The sequence below is a fragment of the Glossina fuscipes genome, unplaced genomic scaffold (genome assembly GCF_014805625.2).
Source record: "Glossina fuscipes isolate IAEA_lab_2018 unplaced genomic scaffold, Yale_Gfus_2 88, whole genome shotgun sequence".
Lineage (NCBI taxonomy): Eukaryota > Metazoa > Arthropoda > Insecta > Diptera > Glossinidae > Glossina > Glossina fuscipes.
In genome coordinates this window covers 2594439-2616979 of record NW_023998442.1, presented here as the reverse complement: position 1 = coordinate 2616979, position 22541 = coordinate 2594439, and the positions used below count along the sequence as shown (strand labels likewise).

Below are 22541 nucleotides of genomic sequence, written 5' to 3'. Positions count from 1 at the left end.
CCTTTCGCTTTTTCCAGGTCGACTTTATTTGCCATACGCCATACATTAATATCCTCTTCCTAGCATGTACAATCGAAGCTTCTTTCTTTGCTGGCTCATACAGCTTTTTGAGATGACTGCGCAGGTTTTGTAGGGAGTCAACAGCTTCTTACAGTTTGCACTGCAGTTTACTGGCCTTTAAGCAGCTCTCAGCGTTATTTCTTCAGTCCACCAGTAACACGGCGATCCTCTTTTGTTTGTACTTCTTCTAGGCGTCGCCGCGCTGCAAACTTCTGTAAGCAGCTTTGCCAGTTTATGTTTAATTTGGCCAGCTGTGCTCTCATCACTCTTGTAGTAGTCTATAATAATGTTAAAAACGTACTCGTCGAAGAACGCATGTCTCCATTTTGCACCGCCTTCTTCCTCTGCCTTTCCCACCTTTAATATCCAGCAAGATGCCCTACTGATGGCGGCTCCCGTACTTCTCGCACATCTGAATCGATGTAAGCTTGCCTGTCCCTCTGATAACTGTCCATGCTCTTCTATGTTTAACTTAGAGATCAATTTAGCTCAATGAAGACTGTTTGGAACGGCATTTTCGACCACTTACCGTGTAATGCCTTACTTTGAAACGTCTTTTTATAACTAGCTGTGTTAAGCGAAGTAATTTCCATTATTTTCTATGTTTTAATTCGTTATTTTGATAAAATTAGAGGATTGTAGTGACACCACTCAAAATTAAAGGTTCTTTTATTTAATTGATTATTTTAAAGTCTATGGTCAGGTGTCTTATATAACTAATAATTTAATGCTAACTTAAGCGAATAATATAATTAAAATAGGTTATTGCTAGAATTACGAGTAATATGGGTTACAACTAAATTAGGCCATCTCAACTAGGTTAGGTGTCACATTTGAAAGGTAATAAAATGTAAACTTAGCAATAACTTGTAAAAGCGGTAGAGTGCGACAGATCGATAATGCTATAGGATATGAAAAGTGCGCCCATAACTGAATATAAGGCGTATGTAATACCTAGAAAAGCTTAAGATATACCCAAATATTTATTAGAATCATATTCAGAATCGAAGTAAGCTTGTCATTCCGTGTGATGTTTGTCCATATATGTTTATGTCCAAGCAATTTTTACAAAAATTTGACGAAATTCGGTGCACAGGTGTACTTTGACCTAAAAATGAATGCCACTGAAACCGGTTCGAATCGCTCCGCATGTTCGACCTCTCCAAAGAAACTGCAACTTTCAGAATTTCTCGACAAAAGTCGTGGAGTCTATTTTTTGCATACCATCAAAAATTGTCAAAAATTGTAAACCTTTATTTACCAAAGAGACCTAACTGTTGATTTTTAAGATTAAAAGCTGTTAATGCCATATTGCCACAAAATTTAAAGTGACCATATGTTAACCACATGAGTCGATTTCTTGGACTACACTCCATACGAGATTTCTCATCAATAGTAAGCCCTTTATGATGAAAATTGGTCCATACTAACGGTATAGCAAATATATTAACGGTAGGGTGATTGAAAACAATGTGTAATTTTTGGTGTATAATCACCAAAACGTGTAAATAACTGTACTAGGCGAAGTGGTGTAGTATATCTTCTGATCGTCCTTGCCCGCCTATAATGTTCTTACTTGTTTTTATATTATGAGTTCGCAGATAAAACAGGAGTAAAAAATCCAAGCCATCGATAACCGGCTCTCTTTGATATTGAGCATGCGCTTTCGCGCTCATATTGTTACGAAATTAACATGTTTGACAAAATGAAAGCGCATAAAATGTGCCGCATTTATTTATTTGTAAAGGGGATGGTCAAATTGTGGAGAATGTAACAAAAGCAAAAATTCACGTGCGACGCTTCATATGGTAGCGTCATAAATCAAAGACGCGTTATCCACTGAGCTGCTAATGCATAAATGTCGAAATCTGGCATGAGGGACGGTTAGTCAAACCGTAAAAGCCACATGTTTGTTTGCTTGTGGTCTGCTTTGAAGAGAGCAAAGTCAAACAAATATTTTTTACGTCCAGCAGAAGAAAGCACTTTCCTGTACTCCTGTAATTTAAGTAAATAATTTTACAGAATTATATAAGCGAATAATTTTATTTTTTGCGAGGAAATATATTATTAGAAAAACATGATATATAATTAAATCAAATAGATTTTGCGAAACCTGTGCATATTAACAGGGAAGTGCGGTTCGAATTATGAAGGTGTGGAAGTTCAGATTAATTTTAAAAAGTTAACCATTTGAATAATTTTTTTCATTTTTATTTTTTTTTCTTCTTTAATTTTTTAAATTACCTATTAAAATTAAATATCGTAGAATGAATGACATTAGCACACATACAATTCAATTCTCCCAACCCTCCTTATACCCTTAAACACTATTTTCTATAATATCTTTGAGGTCCCTTATTGTTTTGCTGCTGTTGAGCCAATAATAGGGGATAAGCATAGGCTGCCTGATAAAGTGAACAATCCGGGCATACGCCTGCATCTCCAGGTGGACCTCGTAGACCAGGTTCCCCTATATATAAAAAGATGTAGAATTATTAGGAAAAATAATACTGTCTTGAAAACAACCTGGTTTGCCAGTGTCGCCACGCTCGCCTGGTCTACCTGGTAGGCCGTCTACACCGCGTCCTTCGGACCCAGGTGGTCCAGGTGGACCCATAGGACCTACTCTGCCTTCTCCTGTGGAACCACGGTCGCCTTTCTGTCCTTCCGGCCCTGTAGGACCTGGGCGACCCTGTTCTCCTGGTAATCCTGGCATCCCAGGATAGCCCCGTTCGCCCTGAATTCCCTGAGGCCCCACTTCACCTATAAAAGCATAGATAGTTAGGAAATCCGCCTTAACTTTTGGTGACATTAATATCTACTATTTAAGATAAAAATAGGAAAATATTTCAGTTGGTTTTACGGAACTTTAAAATAAATTTTTTTATGTAACTTTAGTCAATATTAGCTGTAAGCACATTGTTTTGCAAATATTTTTATAGAATTGAGGAGAGAATTTTATGCATACTGCTCTCCTTTGGTAGTTAGGTCATATTTTCATTCAGAATCTAGATCCGATTAGAAAGTAGCAGAGTTAATATATTTCTATCGCATGAAGACCTATTTATCTCCTAGAATTGTGGAAAACACCGAATCAAGATCTTGGAGGATTAATGTTACCTTGTATGCCTGGCAAACCAGGATGGCTTGTTCCAGGCCTTCCTCGCGGGCCTGGTGGTCCCGTTAATGTGCTAGAAATCTCATTTATATAATCTATAAAAGTTATGAGCAACCTTAACCTTTTACTTCATTTAATTTGTTACTCAAAAGCTTACTATACCTCTCACGACAGCTGTACAAATCTCACGTATATCAGCTTCCCTAAAGTGATGATATTCCGTGCTTACACTCTCTGAATTGCTCATTGGTCCTGGGGGACCCGGCAGTCCGGGAGAGCCATTTAATCCTGGTAAGCCTCTTTCGCCTTTCTCACCCGGAATCCCTTGAAGACCAGCCGGACCTACAGAGAACAAAAAATATAGAAAGTTAAGCAATATTCCGTAGAGAAACGTCTAACCTCTCAATCCTAATCCGGGAGGCCCTTGAGGACCAGGAGCGCCATATAATCCGGCCTTACCAGGCTTTCCCGTTGAACCTACTTCGCCCTTTAAACCAGGTAATCCAGGCGGACCCGGTGGGCCATCGAAACCATGTAAACCCCTTTCCCCTTGTTCGCCTTTCGAACCAGGTAAACCTTCAAGATATTTTCTTTACATGCGATTCTTAATTCGTGCTAATTGTGTGCTTAGCTTTACCCACGCCCGGTGGCCCTTGAGGACCTGTTTGACCGCTTTCACCAGGAAGTCCAGGAAAGCCCATCGGCCCTACGTCGCCTCTTTCTCCCTTATCGCCCTTAGGACCTAATATATGGTAAGGTTCCACAACTGGTGAAGGTAAGCCAGGTAGGCCAACGGGACCCTAAATGAATAAAATTATGTAAGAAATTTCATATTAGCGCAGCACTTACTTCTGGTCCAGGTGGACCCGGTGGGCCCGATGGACATTGTTCGGGGCATACAAAATCATTCTTTGCAAGTAAATTTTGAGAAATATTAGAAGGTAGCCATGGTTGTTCGGTTGTCGTTGAGAAAAACTTCAACTCAAATGGTTCAGGGCGTGTTAACTCTTTACCAGCTTTCGCATACTGCGGTATTTCGTCACAACCGCTATAACTAGGCCTTTCAATATCACAGCTGAAAATCATCCATTGAAGATCAATCTAGGAAATCCTTGATTAAATACTTTGTCTTTTCATTAAATCCCTAACTTATTATGCTTACTGGTACGGTTTGCATTGTGCGTCGATTACGAGCGATTGTAAAAATACCGTTAGAAGCATCGATAGGGCCTCTGACTTCTAACGGAGCAATAAAGTTCCCGTCGTCGTTTGACATTGGTTTGCAATCGACCCATAAACGCACGCTATCCATTGAAACACCCAGCATCACTTTATGCCATAAAGAATCGAAAATCTAAAAAATAAAGCAAATCAATTAGAATAGCTGTCGACAACAATTTTGCAAAGCTTTCCGCACCTTAACTTCTTCAAATGTTACAGTTTGCACACTTCCATCATATTTGGGTAACGAGAATTCAATACTATTATCTAAAGGACTAACTGAGACACTCATCTGTGATTCGTACTGATGAGTACTTAACTCGAAAAGATAAAAATCATCCAATTCTTGCCCTTGAGAAAGACGGAAAGTACTCTCGAAAGAAAACTCATCAGGTATTCCTTTTGGGAAAGCACGCGATGACTCAATACTCATATTAGAATATTCCGTAATGTGATAAGCTAATTGGTAACTAGTTGAGCCTGCAATTGGTTGTACCTCTTGGTATTCGTAATGGTATTCATCAAAACGATACGCTGATATGATATCATACATGGTTAAGTCAGGATCGCCACGACGGATAATGTTACAAGGTCTAACGGGCACAAAATCAGCAGCGTCCTCCCCAGCATCTTCATCGTAGTAATCACGGATGGTATATCCTATAGGTAAACAAAACCGCAGTAATATAGCTTAAGTATAAGTAAAAGTACGAAAAAACATGTGAAATTAAAACAAGTTAGAGAATTATATTTGCTCGTGTTCGAATCTTTTTAACCATCATTTTTGCGAACGAGAAAATGTTTACAGAAATTTGGCAGAAACATTGAGAATTCTTGCTTGTAGGTGGGTGTTGAAAATGGGTCAAGTCGGTCAAAGCCCATGTTTTAGGATGTTTCCGGTTCTCAAAAGGAATAAAAAGTTATATTTTTGTTCATCGCTCATAAACCAATGCAGGTGAATGTATATTCTGTTGGGAGATGAGCAGATGGACATGTTTAGATACATTCCAAATTTGAAACTGGATAAGGATTTACGTACGTTAGTTAGCAAAATGAAACTTAAATTGTTATCAAGTAATAGTGCGCAGTCTAGACTTTTGAAAAGTGCATTGCTGTCGAATGCTAAAAACCAAGAAGATGTCCTGATGTACGTTATTTAAGATAACATATTTTTTTTAGGGAAATAGCATATTTGACGATATAAGTCTGCATACAAATTAACCTAATTCTGTACGAGACGAAATTTCCCAAAAATATTGAGAAGGCAATAAAAGGAAATAAAGATTTGCGATGCCTTACTAATATAAACGTACCTCATGCAGCTAGTGGCGTTTGAGGACAATCTTAAGAAATATTCTCAGGAAATACAATGAGGAAAGAAATTAAGAAAGCTACATGAAATTGGTGTTTGATAACGAATGTTGGAAAACTTTGTAATGGAATGAAAAGCCGAATCAGGTGAGTAAGAGCTCAATAAAGTGAAGTGTTGTGGAATGTAAACACTGTAGTTTCTGTTATAATATCTTTATAAATATTGTCTAAATTCATCACCCATATTTCTTCTTTGCCTAAAACATTGATTAAAGACGGATTTCATAATGGTTATCAATAACGTCACCCAAAAACACTACTTAAAATCTCTTCTCTTTTAAATGCTTGCTGAGTACACTGCAGTACAGACAAAAACCCTTGAAGGAAGGAAAAAATTAAAAAAAAAAACCATGTAGACCGTTTTTCTGCATTTGTAAAAATATCATAAAGCAGAAAGAAAGGTAGAAAGAAAGACTGCTTTCACTTGTAACCATAAAAAATGCACATGAATGTGTATGAAACGAAAACTCAAAATTGCAACTACAACACATACAGGAAAAGCAAAAAAGTAACAGTCGCAGCAATGAATATTTCAAAAATGTGCAGTATATGTAAAATTTAAAGAATTTAACAAATTTATCAATTGCTATAGATAGATATAGACATTAATATGAATTCCAAAGAAACCTAATAGGATAACGATATTCAGATACCTTATTGAGTTCAAATTAGAATATGAAGAAAATTTTTTGAACGCCGTCAGAAAATAACAACATCGGACTCAGCGCGCAAAGTATCTTGTATTTATCTTGGTCTCAGCGGCACGAAGCGTAAGTGGCACAGATTTGAATTAAAAAAATGTATTACTTACTCTAGACGACATTTACAGGCGACATTTGAGGCAATGCTATGCACCGCCTTGGAAAATCATATAACGAGAAAAACGCATATAAAGGTCCGTGTACTCACATACATCTACACAATTATTTCAGAGCCAAAAAATTTCTGTGCATTTTATAATATTGACACTCCTACAATCGTGCTTCTACATGTAAGTAAAGAATCACTTAAGACGAAAAAAATTGATTCTCTAAGAGATTCACAATGGTGTTACTACTTAGGTCAACTAAGTATTGAATTGAGTATTTCAGTAGTATCATAAAACGAATTAATTTTTAAAGGATGGCCACTTGTTGGTAGCTACATATATACGATTCAAAGCACTCGTACCTCGTCGTTGTGAGTGGTAATTTTGAATGATAAAGTACTTTAACTTTACAGCGCTATTGTATATATTTATATTCAGCATTCAGTGGTGGCTTATTATAATCGTCCATATTAGGTTGGTGGAAAAGTCATTACGTCATACGATGTCGCTTGGGATATAATAGCGCAATGGATAATTTGCGTTTGGTATTAGTTCGAAAACAGAGGGGAAGCATCAGGTGCTTGCAAACATGGATGCGACATGTTGAAAAGTGAAGTTTTAAATATTCCTAGCTACTAAAGAGATTGCCATTCATTGGCATACGACTGCTGATCAAAACAATAAGCATCCTTACATCTAAATATTTTACTTAAAATATGGGTGAGTTGTCCCGCCAGTCTATTATAAATTTTATCAAAGGGATACTTACGCTCGATTAATCCGAATTTTGAGACTGTTTTTATCACTAAGTTTATATATCTGTGGAAATTACTTGTTCACTAAATAATTTTTTTGCCCAATGCAATGTTGCAGGTATATGTTTATATCCGCTTGTCGATATTGCAGGGTGTGCGAAAAAAATGTGTACACACATTGCTGGATTGCAGATTAAGAGTACAAATTAAAGAAGACAGATGCAGAATTCGCGGGGTCACCGGAAATGTTCAAATTGATGCCCACATTGATCCAAGCATTGCTAATAACGCGAAGCAATGTCATAGCAAATGCAGCGAATTATTTCTTTAGGATCTTCGTTACGTTCTCTATCAGTTTCCACCTTCAACTGATTATCTATTGTCGGTTTTGTCAGACAAACTCGATCTTTGATGCGTGTCCACCAAAAAAAAATAAGGGGTCTGAGAAAAAATAAGTGGTGCAGCAGCCATTCGATGGGATCTTTTCACCCAACCCAACTGTTCGGAAGATTTCTATTGATATAAACTCTGGCGTCACCATGATAATGGGAAAGTGCTTCATCTTGCTGAAAATAATAGCCTTCCGCATCCTCAATCTGCTCACAAATATTTATCTTTCTATATGTATATATATCAATTTTAACCTATTAGAGTTCGTATACATTTTTTTTGCGACACTCTGTATTTGTTACTCACTAAGCTCTTGTGTATTGGAATGCATTATGCCAATAGCTTTATAAAGTATGTTAATACAGGCCAGATATAATAAAAATTCCGGGGAAAGAGATGGCTTAAAAGAAGAAAAATGTTGTGTCTTAAGAATGACGCATCTGCTTTCCGGTAATGTTTTCACTATGGCCAACTTAAGACGAACCTTTCAAGCATTCATCGTATTGACCATGGCCGTTATCTCTCACTTGTATTGGAAAAACTGCTCTGAAATTTTAAAAAAGTTTTATCTCTGAGCTGGTCTTCAGCAAACGAAGATTTTAGTAAAATGATTTCCTAAGCAAGAATTTTTCAGACGAGAGACCTATATCGACTTTAATGAACAGCGTATTGAATGGTCAATGAATTTTAACTCATCAATTCATTTATCCAATTTATTATTGTTGGGTCACAAAGTTTAGAAAAAATGATAGATTTCGATGCCTAAGCTTGGTACAGATTTCATAGTTTTGTCAATTATAACAGTGAGCCTGTAAATATTCCCTACAGGAGATACCTATTATTGATGACTTTGTAAACTGAACTATCATGTAATCACGTTTGTTTGATGAAATATCTTAAAACTAAATATAGAATATTTTTCCTACCGATCTTGCCTTATTATGTTGAAAAAGCAGTATAATCTACCCGTGATTCATTCCTCTCCTTGTAGTGTGTTTAAATGGAATCCTTAGAAACGTGGAGTTTATTTCTAACATAAAATTGAGATAAACATGAAGTTAGAATATCTGCTGAAACTGACGACAATTGCCAATGGAAACCAAAAAGGCCTAATTGTTTGCCAAATTAAATTTGTACAGTTATCCACATAATATTACCAAAAGCTGAATTTGAAGAATACGTATTTATGAGAGATAAGTACACAATGTGTGATATGTAAGATCGATATGTTCATTACATATTGTAATCATGTATTGTAAATGTCTGTTTGGTCGCTTTCGTTGTTCGCAAAATCGATTTTTTTTTACTGGATAAATAGACGCTTTAAGCCTATTACAATATGTGGAAAAAGTGTCTATATCTGGAAACAAGTTTTTACTTGACACATGGCCCCAAGAGTTTCAGAACGACCGCACATGTTAAATGATTCCATCCTGCGAACTTACATTCTAATGTCTTACCTATTGATTTCTAACTATTTTAATACACTGTCAGGTATCTTTAGAGCATGTTTCATTAAAAATCATCTTATATAAGCAAAAACATGTTAGTGTAGCTTTATCGAGACTACTATTGAATCTACATGAGGCTCAGAGCAACGGAAAAGTCGTCAGCGCTTCTGCCGGGAAATTCGACATATGTGATAAAGAGTTTGATGCTAATTGTAAGCTTTTTTACCGATTTTTCTATGATTTAGCGGCATGCAAAGGGCAAAGCAATTCTGTCTTTAGCATATGCGACAAGAGCGACCTATTCTAGCAGAAAATCTTTGCGGAAAAAGGTAGATGGAAGAACAGTTTTACGATTCTCGAATAGAAGACTAATAATAAAAAGTTTGGAATCAGTTAAATTCTTCATTTTTTCGTGTCCACAACGCATTTCAAAATCTTAAACGCGTTTTTGCAAAAACACGTCACAACTGCAACAATTTTAATTTTTTTTCTTCATTTCTTAATTATGTTTAAAATAACTTTTTGTACCCTACATCATTTGCAGCATAGGGTATATTAATGTAACACGGACGCAACATCCAGACAGGTTTAAGATGGATCGATTGAGGGATCATTTTCTGAATCATGTTCTCAACCGTTCTAAGCTTGTCTACCCGTATGATGTCTGCCCACGTATTTCTGTATTCAGCCTACACGTCGCCATTTTCGACGTATTTTAATAAAGTATGCTACACTAACATATTTGCAGATCAATGCTCGGATCGGACTACCTACTTCAACCACTTCCTATATAACACGCAATTTGAAAAATTCGTTATCTCAATAATTGAGCTAAGTGAAGTAGTGTAGAGAGAGATGTAATGAAGCGGCATCTCGCATTAGAGTTTGTTTACTTGCTAAATTGCAATCCATATGGAATTTTTGGGGACAAGCTATTTTAAACGTTATTTATTAGGGAAGAAATTAGAACCTTATAGTGAGACGAGGCCTACCAATATAGAGCCTATACCATTTCGTTTAGTACAGTTATTCACTTTTTCTTTTGTGATAATGTAGCAAATGTTGTACATTGTTTTCATGCAAAGGCACATTATTTTTATGGAAATTCTCTTATTGGAGGACGTCCAGAACACGACCTTGATCCATTTTTAACAGCCTTAATTTACTTCCAAAAAATTTTATTACTTTTCAATTTTCCCTATAGAAAACCAGAAATTCTCTGTATATAACGGATGGCTCCTCCTAATAATCTTGCGGATGTTAGGGTCTAAAAACAGACTGTGTTGTCCAAATGTACCACCCACCATAAAATATTAAAATCGTATAAAAAATTATAGTCGAGCTAGACCGACTATTAAATACCCTACATCACATTGTCTAACACAATTTTTATTTGTGCCTTGTTTCTATATAAAGGCATATCGATCGTGTGACTATCCATGGGGAGCGGGTTCAAAAGTCGACCAGAGGTAGTACAAATTTATCAACTTTATTGTCGAAGATCTTATCACTTTTACCTATTTTGCCCGTTATATGTTAAAAATTAGATTTCGTTGCCCTATGAGGTCTTACTTGTCATGAAAATCCTTATAGAGATAGGGATCCAAAAAATAGACCTAGATGGTCCAAATTTGGTACATTTAATTTCTTTTATGTTAAATTACTATGGTATGGCGATTTTCATCATGTAGTAGCGGGCTCAAAAGGCGACCAGAGGTAGTACAAATTTATCAACTTTTATTGTCGAAGATCATGTAGTATTAAATGGTAGACCTTTTTGTCATACGGACGTTAGTTGGTGGCTAGTTAGGCTATGGCCGGCTTAGTCCCTCAAATTAAACGTGACTTGTAAGAACACGTTCGACGTTGCCATATTTTAATATTTATCAAAAAGAATTTTTCTTTTAATACTTGTATATATATATATATATATATGTGCTCAATAATCCCCCCTTGTTTTCTTCCAAGTCGAAAAATTTCGCGAAGAAACGATGCTTCGTTTTAGGCTACTAGAGCAGTGTAGCCTCCTAACAGACTCGGCGTCAGCTAAATATAAATATTTTACTTATTGGATTCAAGGCTTTTTTCCAACTCATTACAAAATTGTAATCATCTCTTCGCAAGTATGATCGATAGCTTTTAATGTTTTATGCATAAAAGAGATGAAAAGAACATAAATTTTAATTTATTTTACAACACATACCGTTTTGTAATTTAACCGTTTGCGTTCCAATTATGTGATTGCTTAGAACTATTCCAATTAACAGAAAGGTTTTATATACAAAAAACATTTTTTTCTTTGTTTTTTTTTTTTTTTGGTCTTTCTGTTAACAATTTTGGAAAGCAAATATTTGTGATTTTTAATTAAAATTTTACTCCTTTTTTTAACAACACATTATTGCGATGTTCTAATAATACTTTTTTTCTAACTTTTAATAGTCTAATAAATTCTTACCGCTAACGTTCGTATCGAAATCAAAAATTCAACTGAATTCCAATAGCAAGAATCAACTAAATAAGAAACAATTTTTGATGAAAAGTTTTGAAATCATTATTATCTCTCTATAGCGCAATAGCAACAACAATATTAAAAAACAATAAATTTATTTGATATAAATTTTTGAATAAATTGTAGCATATTTTTTTCTTTCCTTTTCTTGGTTTTGTTTTTTTTTTTTATGATTAGTTACAATAAACATAAGTGAGTGAATATGTGTATTCGTTTGCCAGGCAGACAACAGTGAATTTCAATCGTACGCATATTTCCTGATAGCGCAGCAGCAAGGGATCGGGGACTGTAAAACATATATGTATGAAGATGTATAACTGTTCATGACGTTCTATGCGATGCCGGCATGTCGTGTGTCGTCAATACTTGGTCTCTTCCTCAATCAATACACGATTCTAATATGAAAGCAAACAGATGTTTTGATTAAATGAAAAAGAAAAAACGTGGGGCTATGTATACGTGTGTGTGTGATTGTGACTATTCGTTGCTTTATTTTTACATGAATGTATATAAATAAAGATGCTCAACCATTAATTTGAGGCAAAATCAACCAGCAAGATATTAAGGCATGAGTCGCAAAGTTTTATTATCAGAGATTTCTTTATTAGAGACGAAAAAATATATATATAAAATAAAATAATAATAATAATAAACTAAAAAAAGATTCGCTTTTCTTTCCTCATAATCAATTTTAGAAGTTTAGAGTTCAGTGTCATTGCTTAGTGGTCAAGGTATCTTAATAGCAAAATATATTAAATTATTAATTTAAACTAGAAATGAAATCCAGCTCTGAGAAGAATTCCATCCAATAGAAATGAATTAAATTAATTTAGAAAACTTAAATAAAATCATACGAACAGAAGGATGTACAATATGCCCTTTCTAAATTCATAAAATATTTTTTTTAACTAATCTATTTATTATAAAATGTGAAGGAGGATTGCGAACGAAGAAAATGATATCCGGATTGGGGCGAATTGTTTAATTCTCGTCATTAGTTTACTTATTTATTTATTTACTAACCATCACTAATTATCGGGAAGCAACTTGCTGTCGTTGATCTTGCGCCGAGGTTAGCTCGTCAGACGCGGGGTGTACCTCACAAGAAAATTTATTTTTGGGGACGTTTTTTGCTCTTTAGATTATGTTTCCGGTAGTAGTGATGAAATAAGAATAACAAACAAAACCTTTTCATCTATGCTAACGAATTCGCTTAGAGTTGTCTTTCGCTATTTATTTCTCAGTACTCGGCCTTACAATAAGTCTTAGAAAAATAATTATTTTATGCTGTAGAGGAAAGATCCAAGTCGAGGTGTTGGCTGCCCAATCTAGAAGAGAAAAAGGAAAATGAAAGGTATCGACTCGGACGATACTGGAAGTCTCCTAAGTTTCACTTCGTACAAGGTTGTATTTCGCCAACCTTACCGTATCTTAACCAGATAGCCCTTTTCTGATTGGCTGTCTCCCAAACCTGTCGTTTGTTATGCAATTAAATTATCTTACCGCTTGCTTCACCTAACCCTTTCGATTTCCGAAACAACAGACCCTAGGGACGACTTTGACTCCTCACAGATAATCTAATCAGCCAATGCCTATGAACTGAAAATTTAATTCAATGCATGAAAATTCAAGAGACATAGCAAAAAGAAACTAAAAATTTTGATAAGCGAATGCATAATTAATCTGACAGACAATGTGTCAAAGATGCAGAAGCTTTCGGAACCTTAATGCTGCCGTTAATATGTGCAATTAGCCTGTTAACTATTCATAAGTATATACAGTTACGTTAGAGGCAGTCACTAAATCAGTTCATGCTTAGAAATTTTCTTCCGAAAATGGAACCTACAAATAAAAGCCGTTCAAGTTTTTACAAGAAACGCGGTACATCGAAGAAAGTCCGTAATGCATACGGCACTGAGAGAACTCATTTAGAACATAATGCCTAGAAAAGCCAGATTAAGCGTTTAGAGATGACTGACTGAGCAAAAATAGGGAACTAATGCGTCCGCCTGTCAGATGAAACACAAAGGATATTCGTTACATGTGAGTTCTTTTCTCAAGCGTCGGTAAACGAATTAATCTTAAGCGACGTTCATAGGGTGGAAGACATGAGAATGTGCCACATCGTAAGTCAAAAAAAGGAGTTCTCGGAAGGCACAAAGGACGAACTGTTTTTGAAGTGATTTTATACTATCTATCTGACAAGAACAGCTTGGAGCCCAGAAAAGATCTTACAAGCGCAGCATGAATAATATGAAAATTGTTGTGAAGAGTGAGAGCAAATTGTAGAAGAAAAATTCATTCATTCAAATCGGCCCGCATATAGTGCAGATGAAATATTTACGAATTGCTTATTGTACACCGCGTCGTATGTGTGTTGCATATACAATCCATGCTGAATGAATAAGATAGAGCACAATTCAAACACAAAAGCCGCAAATACTTAACATCACTAGTATTTTTATACCCACAACTGAAGGATATTGGGTCATGTTCATGTTGTCTCAATGTTGGTATTGAAAACGGGCCAAATTGGCCAGAGTACACACAGTGAAGCGTAAACCGAATACAATTCCGTTTTCCTAAACAAAAGTTTGTGTGTTTTTTCTTCCGTCTCACAAACTATATAAGATAGAAGGTTAAAACACTCTAGCAATTATTTGCAAAATTGGAAAAAAAACGGCCATGTCCACATAAAGTTATAAGCGATTACACTTTTTTTCACTTCTCCTTATTTATGCTTATTAATCACAAGGTAAACAAGACAGAACCTTTAAAACTATTTTGCACATTCCTCAAATGAAGATATATTAGCTGCATAAGAGTTCGTTAATGCAGAAATACGTCTGATGGACACCACGACCTGGTGGATTAAATTTTCTTAACGATACCCTTTAGTGAAATAAAAGGTGAAGGATAAATTTCATCCCATTCACTTTCTTGTGACAATAAATAAAAGCAAGGACGCCAAAGATTTGAATGGTGAAGGGCGACATTCGAATCCATTCGAATATCAGTTCCTTATACTTGTTATGTACGCTCAAGATCCAACAAAACTCGTAAGTCGGCAACGCGGATCCACCTAAATTTAATCTCTGTTTGGTTAGGTAAGTAATTTTTGGGCATTCTAAAGCCGAACTGGCCAGGGCAATTTTTGCTCCCCCTCCTATATAACGAAAACTGAATATCATCTGACGATTCAGATCTAATTTTCAATGCTTCATGATTAAAATCAGATCATAATAATAATTTAAAAATAAAAAATTTCACTCAATAATTTTAAACATCTCGGCCTATTTTTTGAACCCTGTCCTATATATAGATATTCACAAAAATTAATCCTTTGCAGGGCGGAATAGTTTACAGTTTAATGTTATAATAATTTAAGATAAAAAAAATCATGGTATTAAATATGATCACTCACACCTATTTCTGCACCCTTCCCTATATAAGGATTTTTACGAACATTTCTGTGTTTTAATGCAGAAAAGTCGAAGTTTTAATATTTGATGATAAAAATTGAGTTTTTTGGGCACAACGATTCTGACAGAAAGGGTCTAATTTTTAATTTACTGTTGCATAATAGTAAGTTCATATAAATACGGTTATTGAAAATTGTGTTAGACAATGCGGTATGGTGTATTTAATAGTCGGCCTATCCCTCTTTCGCTTGTTTTACATGTATTTTGTATAATTACGGCCAGCCACTCAAGCCATGTCCGGTATATGTGCAGCCACGATGACCCAGGAAGGATTATAAATAGAATGCGATGCGTGATGTAAAAATGGAAAGATCAGACACAGTGGGAAAGGCTACGGCTGGTAAGCCTTGCAGTGCGCTTAAAGAACGATAAATCGTAAAAGTGTGCCAACGCTTTGGGTACTCGGGAGGAATTTGGGCACATTGACGTGTTGTGACTGGAAGACCGCCTTTATTAAAGATAGCTCCAATCGTAAGGTTATGTCTCCATTTTAAAAACGTCGTTATAAAAAAATAATTACAAATTTTCAAAATTTCTGATGGCAGAAATATGAACCGAGAAAATAAATGCAGCAAATTTGGACAACGTTTTTCTAATATCAACCCATATCTAGTCTATCATGAAAAACTAATCTTATATTTTTATATTATATGGAAGCCTATAATTTTATTATTGTACGATGAAAATTTGTCAGTACTGCTAATTTAGGTTAGAAGTTTGTTTTAGCAAGTTTAGACTAAGTATGCCAATCTTTTTGCACTCTATAAGAGTTATTATAAGAAGTGACCGATTATATAGTAAAATATTTAATTTCTGTACCCTATGATGAAAATGAAAAAAGATTTAATTCTTCATTCACCCTTTCGACTTCACCTATACAAGGGCTGTCATGAAAAGTACGCGTTTACGTGAAAGCAGAATATAATTTCTGACATTTTATGATGAGAATGAATTTAATCAATATCGTCTAAGGTATTTAAGGGTCGGCCTTGCCTGACTTTTATGTTTGTAATTTTTTCCTTAAGTTTTACTACGTTTTAATCAAAGTATTAATTGATCTCTATGAATATTTATTTGAAGCTTTGAAAGGCATACTAAAGAGATTACATAAAAAGAGGTTACATACATTTTATTTGTTTATTTATTTATTTAGGAGAATTAAGTTCAGACACATTTGCATTGTCAGCCGAACTATAAAAATACTAATCCTTAACTTATAGATATAATAACAACTAATATAGAATTCTTAATTAATTAAAAATACCACCAATGATGTAGCAAAAGGCTAAAAGAGGAAAAAAAAAGCGTAAAAGAGAAATATTATATCTACGAACTCTTCCTTGCAAAATTTATATTTACCCCCAAATGCAATGCGGGTATTTTTATGGCGTCGTAGCTGCCGTGGTTTGGTAAAGTTTGTGTTCATATCTAAGACCTGTATTGTCTTTAAGAAGTTTCTGCACATGTTGTCTCGTTGCAGCTAGAGCTATTTCTACCCCTATTTGCCTGCAACTCATATTTTCATTAGTCAAGTATGCCGCTTACTCCTTTAATCTATGATTGAGATGCGTCCACTGCGCTCACTGTCATCATAGTTTAGAGAATCTTTTCAATATTTTGAGATCGTATTGCGGTGCCGAGTTATTCTAATCACTGGCTCGCCCAGTTTCTTACTAACAGCTCTGTCTGACACTTCTCATCCCCAAATTCACCCCATTTGGCATTTTCAATTAGAAATAAACCCACGAATACAATTTTTCTTGAAAACATATTGAAAATGTGTTACTTATTTACCTACGAGGACGTAACATACAATAAAAACTAAATTGTTAACTGTTCAGCGGTAGAAACTCGAACAATTATACTCGAAACATATAATTATTTTCCATTGAATTACAAGTTGACTCCTTGATAAATGAACGAAGGTATATACGAAATCACGGAGAACATTGGCTGCATACAGCTTTACTCAAGAATTGCACCTTTATTATTATTTATGCAAGTTAAGGAATCGTCATACAAATGATGATACCCCTTGATATTAAAGCTCACAGTTCTCAGCGGATAATTCGTAATTTATTCGGCACTGAGACAACTTGATAGGAATATAATGCCTACTAGATCGAGACGGAACACTCAAATCATTAACATCGCCATTCAACAGTTTAATGATAAAGGACGCACCTAGCCAGGCAAATCCTTTCAAAAGAGAGGCTTAATTAATAAGTGTAACAGGCACTGTAGTGGGGAGTGAAAAAAAAGGAAAGAAAAAGAAAAGGTTTGGCAACCTCGGAAAAAAGCGACAAGCGGCGCGTAGGAATAAAGAAAAGAAAAAACTTGGGGGACCCTGGGAAAAAAAGGAAGAAAACCAAAAAAAAAGCTTCTGGATAATGGCGTACAGTAGTTTTACTTTTTGTGAATTCTTAGCATAATTTTTAAAGGAAATCTTTGTGAGTGTTCTTAAGATATTATAAAAATATTGAAAGGGAGAAATTTCACTTTCGTGCCATCTATATATCGACGGAATTATTCCAATCAATCTGATGAATTCTTGCGGAAAATGGCATGTGATAAAACCTTATGACTTTAGTGCATAACAACAACAAAACCTACAAATCATTTTTGGTCGCCTTTTACTTTCGAAATTATAAAAATATATAAGGGGAGAAACTCCATTTCCGTGCAATCGATATATCAATGGAATCATTCCAAATATTTTAATGAATTCTTGCCGAAAGTGGCATGTGTTTAAAAACTTGTGACTATGAGCGAAATTTTTAAAAGCCATCTTTAACCGTGATATTAAGAAATTATAATAAAATTTAAAACAACAAATTTCACTTCCATGCGATCCATATATCGATGGAATTAATCCGATTGATTTAATGAAATCTTGCCGAAAGTGGCGCGTGCATAAAGACTTGTGACTCTGTGGTGAAACAACAACAAAATCTGCAAATCATTTGTGGTTGCGATATGATCGTTTTGGTCCTAAATTGACACGTTTTTCTGAGAAGAAAAAAAGCAAGATGGCGCTCCGCGGATTCTTCTAGCGTGCCAATTCTTTTTTCGTTGGGAGAATTTAAAATAAACCTAGTTTTGTGGTGCCATTGTGACTTAATGAAGGGATAGCTATTGTGTTGAGTCGTTCAAGGAAACGATAACCGGATTTACCAAATCTTTTAATAACGAAAAAGGGCCCGAAGCAAAAAGGGGAAAAAATATAAGAAGGAAGGAAGTTAAATCGTCCGGCGTAACGCTCGGAGCATACCGTCTCTATGAGGGAAGCAAACCTTGGCTTATCTTACGTGTATTAGTACCTTATTATTAGTTCTACTTTTTTTACGATAATTCCAGCACTTATAATTACTTAACGCACCTTTCAGCTGCAGCGATGCGCATCGGCGTGGTTGGCGGTTTCAGTAAGTTGTTTATTAAAATTAATTATTAACCCAGAGGGTAAATGTTGCATCGGTAATGTTATACTAATTCGTATTAGATAGTGATAAGCTTGGATACTAACTATTCTTCCTTTTTTTTGAAATTTTTATGAATTATACTTATGGAATTAAAACTGTGGATTACATTCATTGAAAGGGAGAGTAACGAAATGCGTTGTTATTGAAGGTAACAGTACTGGTAAGAGTTCCGGCGGGAGGCGGTGAGGCGAGGTAGAGGCTAGGTGGTCAGGGCATGGGTTGGATTGGTTTAAAGCATTTTTTCCAGATTTCACAATAAGCATGTTTTTATTCTAAAATAAGGAAATATCGTAGCGAGGCAAGTGCCTAACACGCGTCTGTATATCCGATACTTGGACACCCCCACCCAACGAGCCAGGCCGGAAAACATGCGAAAAATGATGAGAATCAGACGACAACATCCATGTTTAGGTAGAGTTTGCGAAACGTTACATAAGTTTAGGTCAACCTCCATAGGTAGGTAAGGTTCGTTGTCAGAAACCCAATCCACACCACGTAAAGCAAACTTTAAAAAAGATTCATGAACAGACTCAATTAAGTCAATGTACAAACTATCGTGCCGTGCCCACACAATCTTCGCATATTTGAAGAGGTCTTAGTGCAACGTACAGCTTTTTAGTAACATAACAATCAAGAAATCCCTTAGGCCAACGCTTAACAAAACCTCGAATGGATTTAGACTTAAGTGTCATAGAAAGAATTTAGAAATTGGAAATTCGGTGTCGAATCGACAGACACACTCAAATCGTTAAGAAACATAATAACCCGAGACAGTATCTAGTCTTGCTATATTAAATGAATTAAGGATCTTGACATCGTCGGTGAACATTAAAACATTCGCATCGTTTGTATAGGAGGACGGGTGATTAAAAAGCAATAAAAAAGCAAAGGACCGAGATGGCTACCTTGCGGCCCTTCCGATGTAACATCATTGTGCACACGCAGAAGTAAACGACTTAATCAATTCAATCAAATTAAAGGGCAAATCAATCAAAGTTTTCAATTAGATCTTTCACTATTAATTAAGAATATATTGCCAAGCGTTTCTATTATTTCTCGTAGCTAACATAGATTGCGGAAAGACTGTCAGGTGTGTGGACGAATGACTGTAGATTGAATCGCATTAGATTTCTAATATGTAATCGCATAGCCATCAACGCAGGGTGAGGGGTATGTCCAGTTTGTCAAAACGTTTGCAACGCGCAGAAAGAAGTTTCAGAGACCTCACAAACTAGATACATTCTTGGTCAGCAGCGAACTCTAAATCGATTTAGGCATGACCATCTGTCCGCCTGTGAAATGTTTGTTACAAACATTCTCCTGACCGCGAAAATGAATTTATTAATTTCAAATTTGGTAGAAAGTTCTTGCACGTAGATGGGTGTTGCAAATGCGCCAAATCCGTCGAAGTACACTTTTAAACTGAGACCATTTCTGTTTTTCAAAAGGAACAATAAATTGGTTTTTACTTAAGAGTAACTATAGCAGAAAAATATAAAAATATTTAAGCGTATATTCTATTAGCAATACTGTAGTACTTGTGTATAAATGGAAAAAATTGACCACGCCTACCCAATATTATAATGCATAAGTATTTAATCTTTATTCCAATACTTTTATAGCCGGCAGAAACATGCTTCAAAAGCACCACAAAGTATACAAAATTATGGCCAAACCCAAATTCGAAATCCACGTAAGGATGTCCGTCCGTTAACCTGTGCATCTGTCCATGTGCCAACTGTGTGTATCTCCCGTTCGCAAAAACATATGTGTCGCCTACAGTTTCGCAAAAAAACTTGAAAACGACCTCAAGCGGTCACAGGACAAACCTATAACGCCCACACGCTTATGCAACGAAACCTTTCAACACATTTGCTTTCCGTGCTCATAAGTTACGGCGCACGAACAATATAAATTTTCACTTTTACTGCGAAAATAAACAAAGTCAGCCAAACCCAAGCTACCAGAATTTAGTTCTTTTCCTTTTTTTAAATCTATTTTTAAGAAGGGTATAAAAGAGTCCGCCATGACCAAATATAATTTTCTTACTTTTTTTTTTATTTTCTGTATTATTAACGGTGGGCTGAACGTAGTGTGCCGGCATGCTTTGATTTTATGATTTTTTTTTTTTTTTGTATTTACTAGAAGTTCTTTTATATACTTTTTTATTAAATTAAATTTCATAATTCTTTAAAGCATTCACTTGGCAGCTCTCAGTTTTATAGGCTAACATGCACGTAAATGTTTGCCAACTGAACAGAGTATAATAAAATGAAATGAAAAATTTATAAAAACTAATTTTTGCTTCACTTGTTGCCGTTTGCGGCTACGAGCAACTTTTAAATAATAATAATTTACAAATTTTTTATTTATTGCATTTAAAGCAAGGAGAAAAACAAAGAAGAAGAAATTTTAAATAATTTCAAAAGCGGTTGCTACAAAATAAAATGAAATAAAAGTAAATTTAAATAAATTTATTGCAATTTTTTATATTCTTTGAAACCACAAAAGGCAAAAATAGCTTAATGCTAATATCTGATGGTTGTCCTGGAATGTTGGGAGAAAACAAGAAAGAAGAAAACAAATCACTTCATCTTTACACTCCGACTGGCAATAATGTGAAATTTTTATTGCTTTCCTTCCGTTCGTTGTTACACAAGACAAATAAAATTTAAGTGGATTCCCTGCTTTGTGACATTGTTTTGCCTTTTAGTTGAAAATGTTTTTTTATGCATTTCCGTTTCCGTACCGTTGATGGGGCAGTTTATTGTAGTTTCCAACGCGTAATTGCTATTAGACTAACTCAACAATAGTAAACAAATAACTGACTAACACACGCTAAGGCAGACACAACAAAAGAAATGCAAACCAACACGCAAGACAGATATAGTAGCCTTAGGAAGTTTAAGTGCGCCTGGCTGCTTGGTTGTTTAGCCGGCAAACTGGTACTAAATTCATATTGATTCTCCATTAATTATTTAGTATAAAATCTTAGATTGATAAGGACGGGTTTTCTTGCTATTGCGTTAAATCTTTTCGGAATTTAGCTTTGACCACAACCATGCACAGAGTTTATAGGCTTCTTATATTATGGATATGGATAACAGATAATCGGATCAGAATATCTTTTTTTTTTTTGGAAACAAAGTTGAAGATGTTGATGATCGAAAATCACCCTGTGGGTCATCGAGATATACTTTATGGCATGAAGTGGCCTTTAGATCCATTCATAATGTTCTAACGTGCCATGGCCCGACTGGGAACAAAAGCTTTTATTTAAAAATTCAAGCAAAGTGTTTGAAGGAAACCTATACCTAACCAATGTCGTCCTGTGTGAGTTTTGTTATTTTGTGGAAGCAAAAGTCGCTCCTTCGATGCTTCGGTCCCCGTTTTAGTATTAAGTTATTTTACGGATTTAGCGTAGATCAAGCTCATTGTCGCTAATTTACTAAATAAGAAACTGTATGAAATCGGCAGAGTTACCCCACTCGAAGTAAGTCAGCAGACGTATTTTAAACGGGATAATCATAATAGTTGGCAAAGCCAACTTTTCACAAGTGCAGTTAGCGGGAAATGATGATGATCTTTCCCCTCTTTTCGGTCGAGCCATCAGCGTGACTTGACTGTAAAAGAGATAATCCGTCTAAATTGCTATAAATAAGGTAAATCAAAATGCCAAGATAGCAGTCGGTATGAGACAATATGACCAAATAAACTGGTAAAAAAATTTAGACAGACATTATAAATATTTTACAGACAATTTTTGATAAAATTAAATAATGGTAACACAGGCGAGAGATTGCGAGTTTTTAGTTCAATTGCCCGATTTTGAAAATAGCACAATGCTGCCTTTAAAAAAAATGAAGATAATGGTAATTACCGCTAAGCCTTAATATG

General features: G+C 35.3%; 1 protein-coding gene across 1 annotated transcript; it reads right to left on the bottom strand.

Moving 5' to 3' along the window:
• Window positions 1-1906: 1906 nt before the first annotated feature.
• LOC119638378 (collagen alpha-1(IX) chain-like) lies at window positions 1907-11512 on the bottom strand. Its single transcript, XM_038035136.1, has 11 exons — window positions 11378-11512; window positions 4596-5059; window positions 4341-4532; window positions 4028-4279; window positions 3816-3978; window positions 3578-3754; window positions 3341-3520; window positions 3181-3273; window positions 2587-2823; window positions 2305-2530; window positions 1907-2055 (listed from the first exon to the last, which is right to left on the bottom strand). Exons 1-10 carry the CDS (start codon window positions 11463-11465, stop codon window positions 2388-2390), a joined length of 1989 nt encoding a protein of 662 aa, XP_037891064.1. The 5' UTR covers window positions 11466-11512; the 3' UTR covers window positions 1907-2055; window positions 2305-2387.
• Window positions 11513-22541: the final 11029 nt, after the last annotated feature.

Excerpts from the sequence above, each read along its gene's own strand:
- LOC119638378 (XM_038035136.1), bottom strand. The coding sequence starts at position 11,465 with ATGTTTTTTGTATATAAAACCTTTCTGTTAATTGGAATAGTTCTAAGC. Across the intron at positions 4,280-4,340 it reads GCACAATGCAAACCGTACCA|ATTGATCTTCAATGGATGAT; the intron begins GTAAGCATAATA and ends AGGATTTCCTAG. Across the intron at positions 3,521-3,577 it reads TCCCGGATTAGGATTGAGAG|GTCCGGCTGGTCTTCAAGGG; the intron begins GTTAGACGTTTC and ends TGTTCTCTGTAG.